General features: G+C 45.9%; 1 protein-coding gene across 3 annotated transcripts in view; it reads left to right on the top strand.

The window, feature by feature from the left end:
* LOC147426849 (ycf3-interacting protein 1, chloroplastic-like) overlaps nt 1-15,572 on the top strand; it is a 77,090-nt gene extending 61,518 nt beyond the window's left edge. The window contains exons 6-7 of one of the 3 annotated variants that reach the window (XM_086498859.1): nt 14,752-14,873; nt 15,116-15,572. In XM_086498859.1, the coding sequence (XP_086354985.1) occupies nt 14,752-14,841 (90 nt within the window). In that variant the 3' untranslated portion in view covers nt 14,842-14,873; nt 15,116-15,572. Of the gene's footprint in view, nt 1-14,751; nt 15,085-15,115 lie in introns of those variants that run through there. The other 2 variants (XM_086498860.1, XM_086498858.1) reach the window with 2 other exon arrangements.
* The last annotated feature ends 1,983 nt before the right edge of the window (nt 15,573-17,555 follow it).

Genomic DNA, 17,555 nt, shown 5'->3' with positions numbered 1-17,555 from the left:
GTAGGGCGCATGGAGGTAGTAAGTGACTGGAACAAGGAATCATAAGTGTCAGGAAGCTTGAGCAACAACTGAGTTGCCACGCCCTCGGAAGAGATCTGGTAACCACAAGCTGCTAGCTCATCACGGAGCAGAAGCATGCGGGATATGAAGTCCTGGATAGTCGTAAATGACGAGACTTGTAAGTCCATCAAAGTCTTCTCCATAACGAGGATCCTTCCAGGTGTCTTTGCCTCGTACTTGTTGTGAAGTACATGTACATGGTCATCTCCCAAATCAAAGCGAAAAGCTGAGATTTGCGTCGCTCAAAATTTCCCAATTTTTTTTAAAAAAAATAATAATAATAAGAAAAAAATTCGCCTCCGCGATTTTCGGAAATTAGGGTTTGCAGGAATTTTAGGGTTTCCGGCAGAAATTAGGGTTTCTGTTGTCCGCCACGTCAACACTTTGTGACATACCCCCCTCTTGAAAGCATTGTAATCGACCGCGATTATGCCTACAAAACCGACAAAAGCCATAAACCGTCTTAGCAGACATTGACTGTTAGTACCTACGTACTAGGAACACACATCTAGCACATGTACGAAATCGATAGTCACATCACACGACATCACAGGACATCACCAGACATCACAGGACATCACATGACATTCAACATTCATTTGGATCTTAGACCATGATTTATCGGCAATGTAGCTAGCAATCACATATCCATTGCAATACTTTCCCAGGGGTGGGTGGGTATGGGTAAAGGCTGTAACAATCCCTGAGCCTTATGCCTGTCAAACTTGACCTTCTGGCATACCAAGCAGCTGCGCACAAACTCTTCCACATCCTTTTTGAGTCTCGGCCCAAAGAAGTATCTCTCTACCCCCTTCATGGTGGTAGCAATGCCGCGGTGACCCGTAAAAGGTGGATAGTGGCATTTAGTCATAACCTTATCCCTCAACGGTTGTGTAACGCACAACATAGTCTTTTTCATCAAGTAGCCTTCTCGAAGGGAGTATCCAGCTACTGTCTCCCCATCCCGTATCCGTGTGAAAATATCTGCAAAATCTGTATCTGTGGCATATTGATCGACCATATCCTCGAAGCTCCTATGATGTATCGCGGAAACAGCTAGAACCAACGGTTTTCGAGACAAAGCATCTGCCACCACATTCTTCTGTCCCTGCACATGGACAATCTGGAAGTGGAACTGTGACAAGATGTTCGCCCACCGCATTTGCTTTTCCGAAAGCTGCTTCTGTGAGAAGAAGTAGGACAAACACTGATGGTCTGTAAAGACAGTAAAATCCGCTTCGAGTAGGTAATGCCGCCACTGAGTAAGAGCATGGATAACCGCCAAAAGCTCTTTCTCATAGATCTGTGCTGTCATCTCTGGCCTAGAGAACAAACGGCTCTCGTAAGCTATGACATGGCCTTCTTGCATCAAGACCGCACCCAGACTACGACCACAAGCATCACAATATACTTCAAATGACTTCTGCAAGTCCGGCAAAGTCATAATAGGTCCCATAGTCAATTTCTCTTTCAATGTCCGAAAGGCAGTCACCTCTGTGGGTCCCCACGAAAAAGGTACTCCTTTCTGTGTCAAGGTATGCAAAGGGGAAGCAACCTCTGCAAACTTTTGTATGAACCGCCTGTAGTACGAACACAGTCCCAAGAAGCTTCTAACTTCATGGACATTCCTCAAATCCGGCCAATCACAGATAGTCTCTATCTTGGCCGGGTCCATTTGCACTCCTGCTCTGACACAATGTATCCCAAAAAGTGTATCTCTGGTAAGAAAAATTCACTTTTCTTTGCATTAATCACTAACGTGTGATCTCGTAATGCCTGAAAGACTTGAAGCAGATGATCTCTGTGTTCTGCCTCATTCTTCGAGAAAAGAATGATGTCGTCAAAGAAAGTGCCAACAAATAGCCTGTACTCTCGAAAAATCTTGTCCATCATCCTGTTAAATGTCGCAGGAGCATTGGTTAAGCCAAAAGGCATCACCAAAAACTCAAATGACCCAAAAGTCGTCCGAAAAGCTGTCTTGTAGACATCTCCTGGCGCTATCCTGATCTGATGATATCCACTTTGCAAGTCAATCCTGCTAAAGCACGAGGATCCCTGTAACCTGTCAAGTATATCATCGATCCTAGGAATCGGAAATCTGTTCTTGATGGTGATTTTGTTGAGAGCACTATAATCGATGCACATTCTCCAAGATCCGTCTTTCTTCAAAACCAACGACACTGGAGAGCAATACGGTGAAGTACTAGGCTGGACAAGGCCCTTTTCCAAGAGGTCTTTCACTGGGTTTATAATCTTTTCATTCTGTACTCAGCTCACACGGTAAGGTGGCCGATTCGGTGGCGTGCTTCCAGGTATCAGATCAATGGTTTGATCTTCAGGCCCTCTGAAAAGCAATCGGCATGAGTGTGGAGAAAAATCTTGGCGTTCTTTTGATCACGTCAAAACATATTCAACCTTTATCCATCGTTCAGTTCTCCCAAAAGAATGAGTAAGAAAACTGAAGTTCATCAAGTACAATCTCTAAGCCCTTCATTTATCAAAGTCGCTTTCTCGGCCCGGTAGTCAACCACGGCGTAGTTCTTGTGGTACCAAGGGATCTTGAGTAGAACGTCGCTCGCGTGCCCTGAACACCCCTGTCATTGCAAACAAAGTTTGCCAATGCTCGGTGTAATGGCAACATCCCATCCGGGTGCCAGTCGAACTACCTCCGCCTATGGCGTCAGTCTGTTGGGCGTAATTTCCAAATCGAGCCGCCAATTCCAAGTGAAAAGAAGTTGGCCTTGGCTCCTTCAAAAGAGCTTCTTGATCCTTCACTTTGCCCCAAAAGCGGCAAAGTTTGTACTTCCATTCATTAGATTGGGTGCAGGTCCCACGCCATGTGGTACCAGTTCTGCTTTTCTATCTGCCACAATTCTCAGCTGCTCTCGAACTCTCAGGCCTGTCGTTGTTCTTTATCATTCTGTTCTTTCTGTGCCTTATTAGGGCACTTCGCGGAGATATGTCCATGTTCCCCGCATCCAAAGCACTTCCCCTCTCTAATGAAGCGAGCTCTCTCCTCAGGAGTAAGCTTGGGTCGTGCATCCTTTTTCTCTGGGTTGCTCTTTTTCTTTCTACTTTCATTCCCAGAAGTCTGTTCGGCTCGTTGTGTCATGGCCTCATCTGTGGGGTAGGTCAGACTGCCAGAGTGAATGGCAAAGCCCCTTCGCATGACTCATCAACTCTTGAATAGAAGCTGACTTCTGTTCCAAGCAGTGATCTCGGATCTCTATAGGTAGACCCAAGGTAAACCGCTCAATCTGTTCTCTGAACGAGATCTTCTTCAATGAAGAGGCGGGTAGAAAAGAGCTCCAGAATCTTTCACGGTAAGCATTGATTGTATCTTTCTTGGTCATCCGAAGATGGTTCCAAGCAGCTCGTACATCTCGTTCATATTCTTGCGTCAACCAAGAAGAAATAAAAAGCTTCTTAAATTTCAGCCATTTAACTGGCGCACTCTTGTTAAAAGAAGCGTGGACTACCAAGTACGAGCATTCCCCTTAAAGTAAGAGGCAGCTCTCCGAATCTTGAAGTGCTCTGAATAGCGTCCTCCCGCGAAAGCGATGTCAAACTGCTGTATAAAAGACAAAGCCTTCGAAGCATCTGAGTATCCTGAAAAGTATCAAACTTGATCGAGTGGCCACCTTCCTTAAACTCTCGGACTTTCTTGCTTTCATCTTCGAGAAAGTCATACTGGTTGGCTTTGTAAAATTCTTCTGGTTCGCATAAAACTTTCCGTCATCGGAATCTGAGCTGTTTGTAGACGAGTCCTCAGTAGACCTGTCAGTCTCTGGGCGAGATGTAGCCTTCTTTGCCTTTTTCTTTCCCTTTTCGAAGCTTTGTTTCGTGCTTCGCTTTTTACCTTTTCTGTCTTCTTCGCTCGAATCCGAGGAGCTAGAAGAACTATCAGAAGAAGAAGAAGAAGAAGAAGAACTGGGTACTCCTTCAAATCGAACACGCTTCTTCTATTTCTTTGCCTTGTCAAAAGTCCAGTGACGACCCAAATAACCTGGAAAGTCAGTGCTTTTCTTCTGCTTTTTGCCGATCTTTTTGTCTTTCTTTTGCACGTCGAAAAGCTGAGCAATTCGTGCATCAACCATGTTCTCTAGTTCCTTCTCCGTATATTTCTTGGAGGTAGAAAGTTTCTTGAGAGCGGGTTTCGGGAGTGGTGTTGTGGTTCTCTGCCACTCCGTCTGTACCTCTTCCAAAGAGGTCTGGTTCATATATTTTGCCATCTTTGGGTCCTTGGCAAAATTGAGCATCATCTTTGTTGCATCGCCAATCAATTGACGACGCTCCATCTCTCTTTGCTTCGCCTGAGTAGGCCGAGGCGGGCCATACTCTCTGTCTGAATCTTCGTTGTGATCCCAGCCCGCATCTCCAGATGCAGAGGGAGTCGACTGATCATTGCCTGAGGCCATAGGTTATGCGAAAAAATAAATAAATTTCGGGGATCGGATTTCCTGTAGAAGAGAAATCGGCCGTGCTCTGATACCACTGTAACATACTTGGACACTCCAAGTCAAGAATCAACTGCGACAGCACCAAATAACCACTTCAAAACAATTCATAGATCACAATAGATTTGCACTGGCCCGGCGGAGTTCCGTGCCTAGAGATATTAGCCCCAAAGACTGGCACCCCTTTCGGTATTTCTTATTGTATTAATCAATCATCAAAGTACAAGAGAGCGGTTAGGGTTTCACTCTCAGACTCTGCGTCCAGATGCTCTGAGAAGTGAGGCCCTCACCACTAATTTAAAGGTTACAAGGGATGCCCAAAAGCAGAGCCCTAAAAGCTTGAAAGCAAAAGCAGATTCTCTCTCTCTCTCTCTCTCTCTCTCTCTCTCTCTCTCTCTCTCTCTCAATGAGAGTCAGTAAAAAGCAAGTTCTCTTTTTCTCTTTCTTTCTCCCAAATCAAAGCGAAAAGCTGAGATTTGTGTCGCTCAAAATTTCCCAAAAAAAATAAAAATAAAAAAAAATCCGCCTCCGCGATTTCCGGAAATTAGGGTTTCTGGCAGAAATTAGGGTTTGCAGGAATTTTAGGGTTTCCGGCAGAAATTAGGGTTTCTGCTGTCTGCCACGTCATCACTTTGTGACAGAAGCAAAGTCGAGGTGCTGTCCAAAGGAGCTCTAAACACCACGAGAGCGCAGGGGTTTGAGCAAAAACGCCAGGTTATGAACACCGGATGCCGAGAAGGTAAGGTGATCGGGAAATCGCGGACAATAGTATAACTGTTCAGCTTCCAAGCGGGAAGACCAAGGGGCAAGGAGCGGGGCTCCGGTTGTCCAAGATCGGCAAGTAGAGAAGGCTGAAGTGGCGATGAAAACCCTGGTCCAAGCTGCTGCTGTCCTGCTCAAAAACGTTAGATTCAAAGGGCTGTTGTCCTGCCCAAAAACGCTAGTGCATAGGCTGAAAAAACGCAGATCCTGTTGGTTGAAAAACGCTGGAGCAAAGGAGAAAACGCAGAGCCAAAAGGGGCTGCCCTCTTGCAAAAACGCAAGGCCTTTTGCTGGCTGAAAAACGCTGGTGTAGAGGAGGGGCAACAAGATGGCGATAGGGGTTGGAAGGAGGGCAAAGGCAGAGGGGAATGGGAAGGGATATGCAGCTCCACAAAACGCTGAAGTCAAGCCCAAAAACGCTAGAGCATGAGGCTGAAACGCTGGCTGAAAAGTTGAGAATGTTAGAGGGCAGAGCTGAGATCCTTTGCGATAAAACTCTGCAGATGATCCTCTTGTATGTAGGCGATGGCTGATCTACAAGCCTAGAGCTCTGATACGTTAGAGTGAGCAACGGAAGAGAGAGAGAGAGAGAGAGAGAGAGAGAGAGAGAGAGAGAGAGAGAGAGATGGAAAAGACTGGCAAGCCCCAATAACTCCAGATGGCAAAAATTGTTGTGTACAAGATGGCAAGATGAATGGGAGAGTGCATCCCCCCCTTTCCATATATAGGAGAATAGGGAGTAGGTAGGGTAGACCAGAAACCCCAACGACAATGCACAAAAATACCCATGAATGTGGAAAACATGGAAAAGGAGTCCAACCGGGCAAAGTGCTGAGCAAAACCCTAAATGTGCCCGAAGATCCCTATCCAGCAGGTGTACGGGTGGCCAACCCACAACCAAGGGCCAGTGCACGTGATTTTAGTGAAGCCTGTAGGCAGGGTGCGAAGTATCTGGAGATGAAGAATCTAACAGATATGTCTCACATGTCACCTTTTATGCATTGCTTGTTCAGGATATGGTTGATTGTACGTATGTCTTGTATTGTTTAGAAGAGACCTTGATGCTTGGAGAAGCTTGAGAGGCAACGTCTGGATTATGGATGTTCACTAGCAGTCTGGCAGCCTATTCAAGTACCATGCGCTCGTGTTGATCGAGTTTTCCCCATAGAGGAGGTAGCTTTCTTGAGATCATGGATTTGGAAGCAAGTCCTTCTGGTGGAGTTGGTATGGGACAAGGGTAGTTCTCGTACATAGAACGGAACGTTTCGTTCCGTTCAATCCATCCCGTACCGTTCCAGTCGGGACACTGATTTTGGGAGCGCATCTTGCCTGTTTTTTAGTGACAATATTGATCATGCATTTGGAGCCTTAGAGTTAGCCCCCGAATGTGTTACTTGGTGTGGATGATTGCACTTGCAGGGCTTTCTATTGGCACCTGGCCTGTCGTACGAACCACGACCGGACATGTTAGTGACGTACTACATAGCAAGAGCAGCTCCATTGCATTGCTTTTGGATATGCCCATATGCACAACCTGTTTGATAGACAATATGTTGTTTGCTTATTAGAGTTGACATTCATGATGGATTTGTGACGTGGGGGCGGTTGCGTGGCTATTGTGATTTCTAGGGTCGCACACTATATATAAGGGTTCTTCTACAAATCTAATGTTCTTGCTCACATCTTTGGGTTATAGACGAGGCATTCTTGATTCGTTGTTGTGCTCACAAGTTGGGCTCGCGACTTTCTGTCACGAGGCTGCGGCAACCACTAACCTTAGTTGTTGGTTTCTTTCCCTTGATTTTTCGGACATCGTGTGGCTAGTGTGAAACGGCCGATGGTCGATGTGCGAGAGCAAATCGTCGCGCTACATGAGACAAGGGAGAAGGCAAGCTTTCCATGCTTAAACTAACTCTACACCCAGCCAAATGCTTATGATCACTTGCACCCACTACTCACACACAAACTGTAGGCTTACAGTGTGAAATCAACCTTCTCTCTCAGTTTTGGGCGCCCCCTCATGGATGAGGCTTTTGGAGAGTGTGTGTGGTCTGCAGGTTGCTTTCCTACTGCCATGTGTCCAGTTTGCCTCTTTTGAGTTAATTTCCTAGTACCCACCGACTTATAACCTGCAGTGCCAACTGGCCCGACCATCTCGTGGCGACCTGCCCTTTTTCACTACTCTCTCCCCTTTGCACATATGGTAATGCCCCACTAGTTGGGCTTCTCAGTTGACCATGCATAGTTCTTGGGGTTTTATGTGCGTTTGCCAAGGCAAGAGCGTTCTGTACAAGAACCGGATTAGCTAATTGCTAATCCCCCACATGTACGCATAGTTCCATCGCGAAGGATTGGTTTTCTCGCGTGAAAACTCGTCCGTTTCAAAGGGGAACTCTCCCATTGCGTGTAGGAGCACCGGAGACACGCGTAGACGTGTTCGCTCCACCCAAAACGATCCAAAACAGAAAATTACAGCCTGTTGTGTTTTTGTGCAGGTTTAGGGTTTCACACCTAAACTGCAGAACATCGCCAGGGGAGCCTCGGCAAAGCCTTGGGATGGGTTTTGGGCACATGACAGTGACAAAACAGGGAACGACAACACGCTGATATTGACCTGCAGCTCATTGGAAAGCTTTTAAATTGCAAGGGAAGTGTCCTTGACGTCTACTTTTGACTTACAGAGGTTATTGCATTGTTATGTTGGCGAAATTGGGTCTAAAATCTGCAATTACAGCCATGGACAGGTTTGTACAGCTTGGTGAGAGTTATATGAAAGTGTTCGGATTGATTTGCAATAAGAATAAAGAAATATTGAAAGGGGCGCGAGTCTTTGGGGCCTACAGGGTGTCGTTGTCTGTTGGGTAGCACTCTAGCTGCCAGGCCATGGTTTGTTTGAAGTGTTAATTCCAGTCACATGCTTATTCATTAAGTTCCTTTGTGTCATAAAGTTAACATTGTAAAGATCGGGTAAAAGCTAAAGTCTACCGCCTTACGGGCCGGTTTCATGGTTCTGTTGCCGCGATCGAATCACTTTTTCCTTAAAGAGTGAGCCTTGGTTGGTTTGCGGCGAACACAGAGCACATGAACTTGGAGTTACACTATGGTTGACAGGACAAACGACGCCAGGGACAAGGGTTCCTCTCACAGGACAGACAGGCTGTTCCTCCTCTAGTGTTTGAGCGTGGCGAGAGTTCACGGCCTAGAAGCTGTTGGAGGCAAAGAGATCAGATTACAGAAAACTATACCAGAAGCATCACTTGACAAAAGATGCCACTATTTGTACCTTTTGTTGATTTGAAGGCTCCACAAGGTCAAGCATATATGACTGGGCAACTAGACGAGGATGCGTCCATGACAGAGTTGGTTGCCGCTGTGAATGTGTTTTCTCGGCTGGTGCAGAATCCTAGGTTATGGAATTTTTGCAAGCGCCACCAATATCACATCAAACAAGGCGATTGTCTCATGCATTAGACCCTGTTGAGGCTCAAGCCCAAGTCCCTTGTGTGTCTTAGCAGGGTAGGGAGAACTCTCATGTTGTGGAATCAATTGGGGCTCCAAGACAACTTCCTTCTATCCACGAATAGTTGGTTAGGATGCCTATTCCACATGCTTTACCAGTATAGCCAGACACCTTTCAGAGTCCGAATGTTGCGTTAAATGGCCAGGGAATTGGTTTCCAGGCTATGCAACAGGTTTTTCCACCACTCACGGTACATCCTGGGTATTTCGGGGGTGGATCTGTGTTTTTGAGCATGGCTGGTTAAGCGCCTAAAAACCAGCAATATATGCCAAGAACAATGTTTGGGGGTATGCAGGGCATAATGCGAAACCCCATGTATGGTAATATTGGCATGCAACAAGGGTTTCAGTGCAACCAAGGGCCAGTTTGGGGTGCCACATGACAATTTTGGCATGGCTGGTTTTTCCGACCAGCCGGCACATATGGCACCGGTGGCGCAAAATGTCAATGGCCCATGTCGCAGACAATTCCCTATGACAATTTGGGAGCACTAGAAAAGCCAAAAGCCTACAAAGGTGGTGGTGCAACTATCAAGTTTGAAACTTTGAGAGGCTTTGAGGATAAGGCAAAGCTTTCCTCTAGCAGTTTGATACAACTTATATGTAGGGGGGGATTTTATAGAGTCCTTCAATGTTAGGAAAGCTGCCACTCTCTTGAAAGGCAATGCGCTTATATGGTGGACGACAATGTTGATGCAAGGACATGCACCCGCCACATGGGTATACTTCAAGCAAAGTGTGCATCTGCATGGCTGTCAAATGAATTTGAAGCCGATGTCATGACGGATTGGCACCAACTCATTGCGGCTACTTGCAAGAGCCTATAGAAGTACCATTGGAGGTTCTATAAAGCGTCGCTCTCAATAACCTCCTACAGGTTTGTGCCACTGACAGAGCTGATTGAGAAGTATTGTTGTGGGCTACCTAAAGGGCTTCGAGGTTATTGTACAAAGAACAGAGTGGCTACCCTCACTCAGCTTATGGGGCATGGCTACATTGGGGGACAAACTGTTGTACGTTCTCATCAAGATTGGTGGGCGGTTTTTGACCGTAACTTTGGACTACTCGATTGTCGTGCAGCATGTGACATAGGTGTTTGGCATTGGAGAGATTGGCCATCATGGCTATCAGATCATATTGGTTTCATAGGAGGTACCTCTTGATCACCGGTTAGATGCTCATTGGCAGCCTGTTCGAGTGGTAGGCTCTTTGGGGAGACGCTCATGTTTGTGTTGACCATGTTTTCACTACAGAGGAGGCACCACTTTTGAGGCTATGAATATGGCAGGGACGGCCATTGTCCAAGTTGGATTGGGGTCGTGGTGATTGGCAGTGGCCTTCTTTAGAGGGTGATGGGGACCCTCTTTTAGTCTTGAGTACACTATATCTCTTGTGAAGAGGATTATCTTTAGGACACGATGCCCAGTTCATTGTCCACATCAGTCAAAGGTGAGATCAACGCATTTCTCCAGCTTTCAACGACAGCTTTGGTCAAGCATTTGGACCCTCCGGATCGCCCGCAGGATATGCTATTCTGTCACAAACTGCTGACGTGTCAAGTCACTGAAGAACAAAGCCAACCTTCAGATCACGGCCGAGGGGCCTAAACCCTAAGAAGAACAAGCAACAGAAGAAGAAGAAGTCCTACCAACTTATGGGACCCCGTCCGTTGCGGCCCTAGTGACATAAAGGCATATAAATAAAGCAGGACTCACACACATAGAGCTCGGATTTTTCGCTGACTGCTAACATGGCAGAACTGTACGGATTTCCGCAAAACGTTGACAGTGCTGACGTGGTAGATTTCCGCAAAACGCATTGACGATGCTGACGTGGCAGTACGGATTTCCGCAAAACGCATTGATAGATTTTTGGACATTGCTTTTGGACCAGATGCTTTTGAGTTTGAAGTGCCCAAACTTGCTCTCTGCATGCATCCTGACACTGTGGCTGAGGCTCAACTGACAATAGATCACGGTAAAAATCAGTAGCAAATGCACGCATATCCTTGGGCTCTGAAGCAACTGATCTGTCAGGTCTCCTCAACCGACTAACACTGGTGTGCGCATGGCGTGGCCCCACCGTCTCAAAAGACTCCGCAGTAACTCTGTCACCCACCCGAGTCCATTGAGATGCATGCTGATGGAAGGCAAAGTTCAAACTCATGACGCCGCTCCTCGATGGTAGCCAACTCCTGTCTAGCCTGTCGCATCTTGTTAGGTGCAGCGGAATGATTGTTTCACAACAAAGTGAATGGACACTGTGCGTGCAAGTGTATGAGACTGAGAGATAGAGAGAAGAGAGATACGACACCAGAGACGTTGTAAAACCCTCCTCCGAAGGCCCCACGCTCGTCGGCGAGAGTGGTCTACTTATGATTGCACAAAGTGGTACAATGCGTATGCAATGGACTGATGCAACTTGGACTATGCCGATGACGACGATGACAACTTTAGGGCTGAAATCTGTGGTCTTCTATCTGCTGAAAATCTGCAAATCTTTGGGCTGTTTTGGGTGGCTGAAAATGACTGTTTTGGCTGCGTTTTCTAGGGCTGAAAATGGGGGTTCTTCTGCATCAATTAGGCTGAATTTGCTACTGATCAAGCATGCTGAAAATGCTGCATATTCTGCTGCGTTTTGGCTGAAAATAAAAAACGCTGGACTGTGGGCTGAGCGCTAGTAAAATCTGATGACGATCTGGGGGGCTGGCGATCATGGGAGAAAAACGCCAGGGTGCTGAATATGGCGATGATGCAGGGACTGGAAAGGCCAAGGGGAATTGGGTACTGCTGATGCGGGAAACTGTTAGGACAGAAAACGCTAGGTGCTTGCGGGTGTGGCGAGGACGGGGAGATCAAATCGCCAAGGGGTTCTTGCGGGGTTTTGCTGAGAAGGTGCCTGTTGAGCATGTGCTCCTGCTGCCTCTTCTGCCAAATAGTGCTAGCTCTAGTTTGCTTATATACAAACTTAGCAAAATTGCCCTACCTACTTTTGTTGGAAAGTCACTTAAAAATAATTAGTGAAAATACCAAAAATAGGGAAAATAGGCTAAATGCTCTGGAAAATTCCCTTGATTGAATCTGATGGATTCTGAAGGGAATACTGATGATCATGTTGTGTGCAACCAGAGGATATGCATCTACACTAAGTGATTGGGCATGCACGGTCTACGAATAGACTCACAAAAGTGCCAGATCACTGCTAAATCGAGACTGATTGGACTGATTGAACCCTGCTGTGGTGTAGCTTGTCCACGGACACAGAGGGTTGGATGTGTCACGTGACATATCTGCTCCTCCAACCAAGGACTGTCTAGATGCTGCTCTTGCATCCTTTGCAAAGAAGCAATGCCTCGTTGGAGACGCTTCTCCTTCTCCCTGGCTGTAGCCAAACGAATTGCAGACTTATGGAGGAAGAAGCAACTAAGCTCAGCCAGTTCAGAGGCCACTCTACCATCATGGGTGTCCTACGTGTCCAAGCTCTCTATCCAAAGTACCTCCACTCGCTCTCTAAGCCTTGGATCTAGCAAGATCCTCTCAATGATGTGTAGCATCGCACCCCCTCTCTTCTGTCTGTCTGTCACAGTGAGAATCACTGGCGCATGGTCGGAAAAAGTAGTCCTTGCCAGGATGCAAACAGATCCCCCCATGTCACTGGCATAGAAGCGATCTATCCGAGATAGATTCACTCCTACTCTGTGGTCAGAGCGAGAGAAAGACAAGCTTTCTGGGGGCCTCATAAAGCCCGAGTGCTGCCAAACATCAGAAACCCTCAAAGTCATACATAAACGCTCTCAAGCTGCCAACTCAGCCCCATGCACTGTAGCATGGCCACCTCCAATCCTGTCAGAGGGGTCCTCCCAACATGTTGAAGTCCCCCCTAGCACACCACTGCTCTGCATGCGGCAAAGACTCTACAATACGAGACCAAAACTTTGCTCGTGCACTTGCCACATTGGGCGCATATATGTTCAGGAAACTCATGAGGCAACCCTGAACTTGCATAGTAATCCACTGAGCTTTGGCTAGCACAATAATACCTCTGCCCACAATGGCCTATTGCGAAGAGTCCGCAATAGTCATACATACCCCTCCTGGATACCTCTAGGTCCAAATGCAGCTGACCAAAATGTCTCATAGCAAGCACACAAAATTTGACCACATTGTCTAATGCGGCTCTCACAAAGATGATGCTCCTATAACATAAGAGCCGGGTACCTGCTGCCAACTGTCAACGGTTTGGTCACTGGCCTTTGTCGAGGTACGAGCCTGTGTGTCCTGTGTGCCTGTCTGCTGGGCATGCTCAGCCTTGGGAGGCTGCGCATACGCTGTGGGTCGAGATCTCCTGCGAGGATAGGCCTTCGCTAAGTGGCTCACCTGCCTACAAATGAAGCACTGGTTCGGGAGTCCCGAATACTCCACCCTCTGGGGTAATCATCCCCCACTCACCCTAGGTAGAAGGACCACCTTCGGGAGAGTATGGGTGTCACGAAACAGAACGCGTAGTGAAGGCACACCGGCAGCCTTGGCTGCAACTGAAGCTGCCGTGTGTGGGGTCTCCAACACTGTCCCGATCTCGGAACCAATCCTAGAAAGAAGCGGTAAGTGCTCCCTCCGAAGGCCAAGGAAGCAGATCGAAATAGGTAAGTCTGCCTCCTCGACAAGAACGTCTGATGCTGGATTAAAACCATGGCGCCACTGTCGGAAATGAACTCTGACCGCTCGGATGGCCAACAGGCTCATTGAGATGACCTTGGCCGCCATCTCGGGAGTCTCAAACTCTATCTGATAGTGTCCTCGCCCGAGAAGCTGGATGTCAATATGGGATGACTGCTGATAATCTTGCAGATAACGGAGGTGGCCTGAGGACGCGCCACCTCTGCCTCTAAGCTCGCTTGCTCTGTCAGCGAAAGAGCAAGTCGGATAGTGGGTTCTGGGGGGTCGGGCGAGGGGGCTTCCATCAAGTCTCGTTAAGGCGGAGCTGAGCCCTCCATCTGTGTCTTCTGCTGTGATAGCGACGAAGAGGATCAAAGGCGTCGAAGAGAGCGAAATGAGACGACAGGCTGAAAAGTAGCTGCTGGGAAACACCACCAAGGGCGAACTCGGGAGAGTAACCCAGAGAGCAAACGGGAAGGTTTGGGGGCGGGGGGGGGGGGGGGGGGGGGGGGTGTGAGGAAGTGCAGCGTGGAAAGAGGATGGGTTAGGGCAGGCTGTGGGCAGTGGCGGGCAGCACAAGGGGGAAACAGGGCAGCACGAAAGGAGGGGGGGAGAGGAGCGCGTAGGGGAGCTGTGGGGGGGGCGATGGCGATGTCTATGGCTATGGCTATTGCGTATGGCAGCAGCGAGAAGTACATCAAATGAGGATGTATAGATAGTTCACACCTTGTTAGCCCACTTTTGTACTTCCTTTGGGTGATAGGCCATTGTGCATCTCCTGAGGCCTCTTATGTACACAGAATACAGCCCCTTTTCTTACACACACACACACAGAGAGAGAGAGAGAGAGAGAGAGAGAGAGAGAGAGAGAGAGAGAGAGAGAGAGAAGATTAACGTTGTAGGAAACTATCCCAAGAGACCTTAAAGATCTATCCGACGAGGAGAGTTGAACTCAAGACCTGTTATCCAAGAGGGAAATGGCATAACCAATCTACCACACTTGGGGTGGGTGAGAGAGAGAGAGAGGGGAGCGCCGGGGGGGGGGGGGTGCGAGGATGTGTGTGTCTCTTGACCGTATGTTAGAGAACTAGAAAATTGAAACTTTGTTGTTTTCTAGGTATGTGTGTGTGTTGATTGTGTAATAGAGAGTTAGAAAATAGGAACTGCTTTGTGTTCTAGGCAGGTGTGTCTCTTGATTGTGTGCTTTTGTGCTAGTGTTCTAATCTTTCTCTGACCCCATCTCAGAGTATGGAAGCCCAGACGTTTCTGACCTTATAAAGGTATATGATGGCTTGCAGGGCTTTAGTGTGCTCTACCTCGTGAGTGCTGTGCCTATACTGATTGGAATAACTGTTGTAGCAATACTGTACGTCAACTCCTTTCGATGAGAATTGTATACAGAGAATCAAGCTACAACATGGTACATGTTTCATGCTATTTTGTATAGAATTTCCCAAATGGAATGGGCCTATGAGGAGAGAGCCTTTTCATTTTCATGTATTGATAGACTTGCGTGGGAGCTTGGCTGGCTACCCCAGCAGTTTTGTATGAGTCCACTGAACTGCTCCTGAAGTGGAGGTTATATTTGTGTATTTTTTACAACCGAATTGTAAAGGTGAGGTTTTATCTCATTGGAGTGTATCGTTGACCATTGTTTTGTAGTGATAGACCGCTGTAGAGTCGTCAACAAGGGCAAAGATGTAGAAATCAGAGGTCTCTTGAATGAAAACTTTTTCATCAGGACGCTAACAAAGGTGTGGCAATAACAAATGCTTAGAAGGTAGGAGGATATTGAATGGCTGTGGAGGATGTTTTGAGAATTCAACAATCTCAAAGTAATCAGACATCAAATGTTTAAACATTTCAAGGTGAGGTGATGGTTTGCTCCAGTACCTCATTCACAAAATTCGAAGTAACTGAAATTGTGTCTGGCATGCTATCCCTTGAACATCACTTATTTCATCTGTTAGGACATGAGGAAATTGATGGTATTGTCATGATGTTGCTCTCATTAAAAGCCTGTAGCACCAGGGAATCAGCGTTACCTCTTTTTTATTCCATATATAGTACTTGTGTAGATAACTTAGTTCCAACTTTGCACAACTTGCCTTATCTTTGATGTCTCCTCCAAATTTGGATGGGTGTATCAGGTTTAATGCAATGCTTATTTTCTTTCAAATTTGATTGTATACTTGGAAGTATGAAGCCCACCCAAAGCCGCAACGTTAGGATTGACATCGCTTAATGTAAACTGTGCATGACCGCATTTTGTACTGCTTGCACAAAAAATGCCACAATTTCTCTTGCAGTCTATGATAAGGAAGGTTGATGGCATGTGGGTTTGTGTTGATTAATGCCAATGCAACAGTTTGAAGAAAAAATTGTGGGCATCATCCATGAGGTACAAAAAGTGGAATTTTTCTTATTGTGCGAGCTAAATTATGAAATTGTAGGATACTCCTTCAAAGTATACATGTATTGTTCAAGTGCGCCTTAATCATCACCATTATACCATGTACGATACATGTAGCTATGGTCCTTTAGCCATGTCTGTTATTCTCTATCCTCCAGTAGTTTGGAAAGCTACATTGTCTTTTACTGGTGAACTCATCACAAGATCACATGGAGGCAGCTTCATGCTTTTTTTACCTCACTAAACTAATGCCGCAAAGATTGAAGGAAGAACCCTCTATATTATATTAAAAAGAAGTCTTTTGTGCCAACCACCTCCAAGCTTCTTACTTGATGTATCTGACATAAAACAAAAACTCAAACACAACTTGCATATTATAGTATTACTTCATCATATCATAGTCAGCTAGGAGCATCATGTTTCTCTGTAATTTCAAATGGGTACATCATAAATAGAGCAAAGAAAACACAATTACTTTGCAACCAGAAGGCAGTTGCTTTTATGGTAATCCTAGCAAATATCAAAATTGAATATTTTTATGGAGGCCTACCTTGCTTACCTAGATCAAGGAGGAGAAGAGCCTTGTAGCTCTCTATGTATCAACCACCGTGCGGGAAAGGTTTGCCTTATTTTAGCCTAGAGTGCAATAAAAATACGAAAGCGCTAGTTTCAAATGAGGGTCATACGAAAAAAATTCTAGAAAAATAACAATGAATTAGTTCAGAATCTTGCAAATTTGATTTTTTTTTTTTCAATTTCTTCAAGATAAACTTGCAATCTAGCGAGGACTTTGAAATTTCAGTCGATACAAAATACAATAAAGACCAGATTTTATTGAATATTGCATTGAAGTGCTCCAAAAAGTAAATTCAACTACAAGAAAAAAATGAATGCAAGTGGAAAGACGCGCATCATCTACACTTGTCAAGAAGACATTCTTGCAACACTAGTCACGGTGAGACAAAGAACAAAGAGCATCACTTTTCTCTTGAGCCTTGCACATGTTTTGAAATGTATCATATTGTAATAGTGTCACATATAGGATTGAACATTACCATCGTAAGCATGAGTGGTAAGACCTTGCATGCACACACAATGAAAAGGCATCTACGAATAATTCAAGCTTAGAGAAGAGACAAGCATCAATCTGTCATTGAAAACAAAGAAGGAGCTCATCAACAAAGCTACAACAGAAACAAAGACAACAAATAAATTTGGGCATTTTGATTTGTCCATGATGCCATCGACATTCACTCACTTTGATGTTTATGACCATAATTTGGAGGAGAGGAGACAATGTAAAGGGTGTGAAGCGTAAAGGCCTAGAGCAAGATGACAGGGAAGAGTTAGACAAAATGTGTAAGTCTCTCATCACACTCTCCTTGTCAAAATCTGTTTACTATATTGTGCAAGATGCAGAAGGTGAAGCTTATGCTTTATGGGAGCATATTTGTGACATGTATGACAAACATTCGATTGCCTCACAAGTTTGCTTGATTTAAAAACTCATTGATTTGAGGATGGAGGAAGGTGCCTCTATAAACTTTCACTTGAACGAGTCCAATACTATTTTTTTAGCAAGCTTGCAACTCAACAGATTGTTTTTGTTGATAGTGTCAAAGCTATGTTCTTCCTTGTCACCTTGCCTAAGTCACGGGACACATTTAAGATAGCCATAAGGAACTCCGT

Source organism: Adiantum capillus-veneris, chromosome 24 (assembly GCF_014529385.1).
Source record: "Adiantum capillus-veneris isolate H3 chromosome 24, ASM1452938v2, whole genome shotgun sequence".
Lineage (NCBI taxonomy): Eukaryota > Viridiplantae > Streptophyta > Polypodiopsida > Polypodiales > Pteridaceae > Adiantum > Adiantum capillus-veneris.
This window is presented reverse-complemented; position numbering and strand designations above follow the sequence as displayed.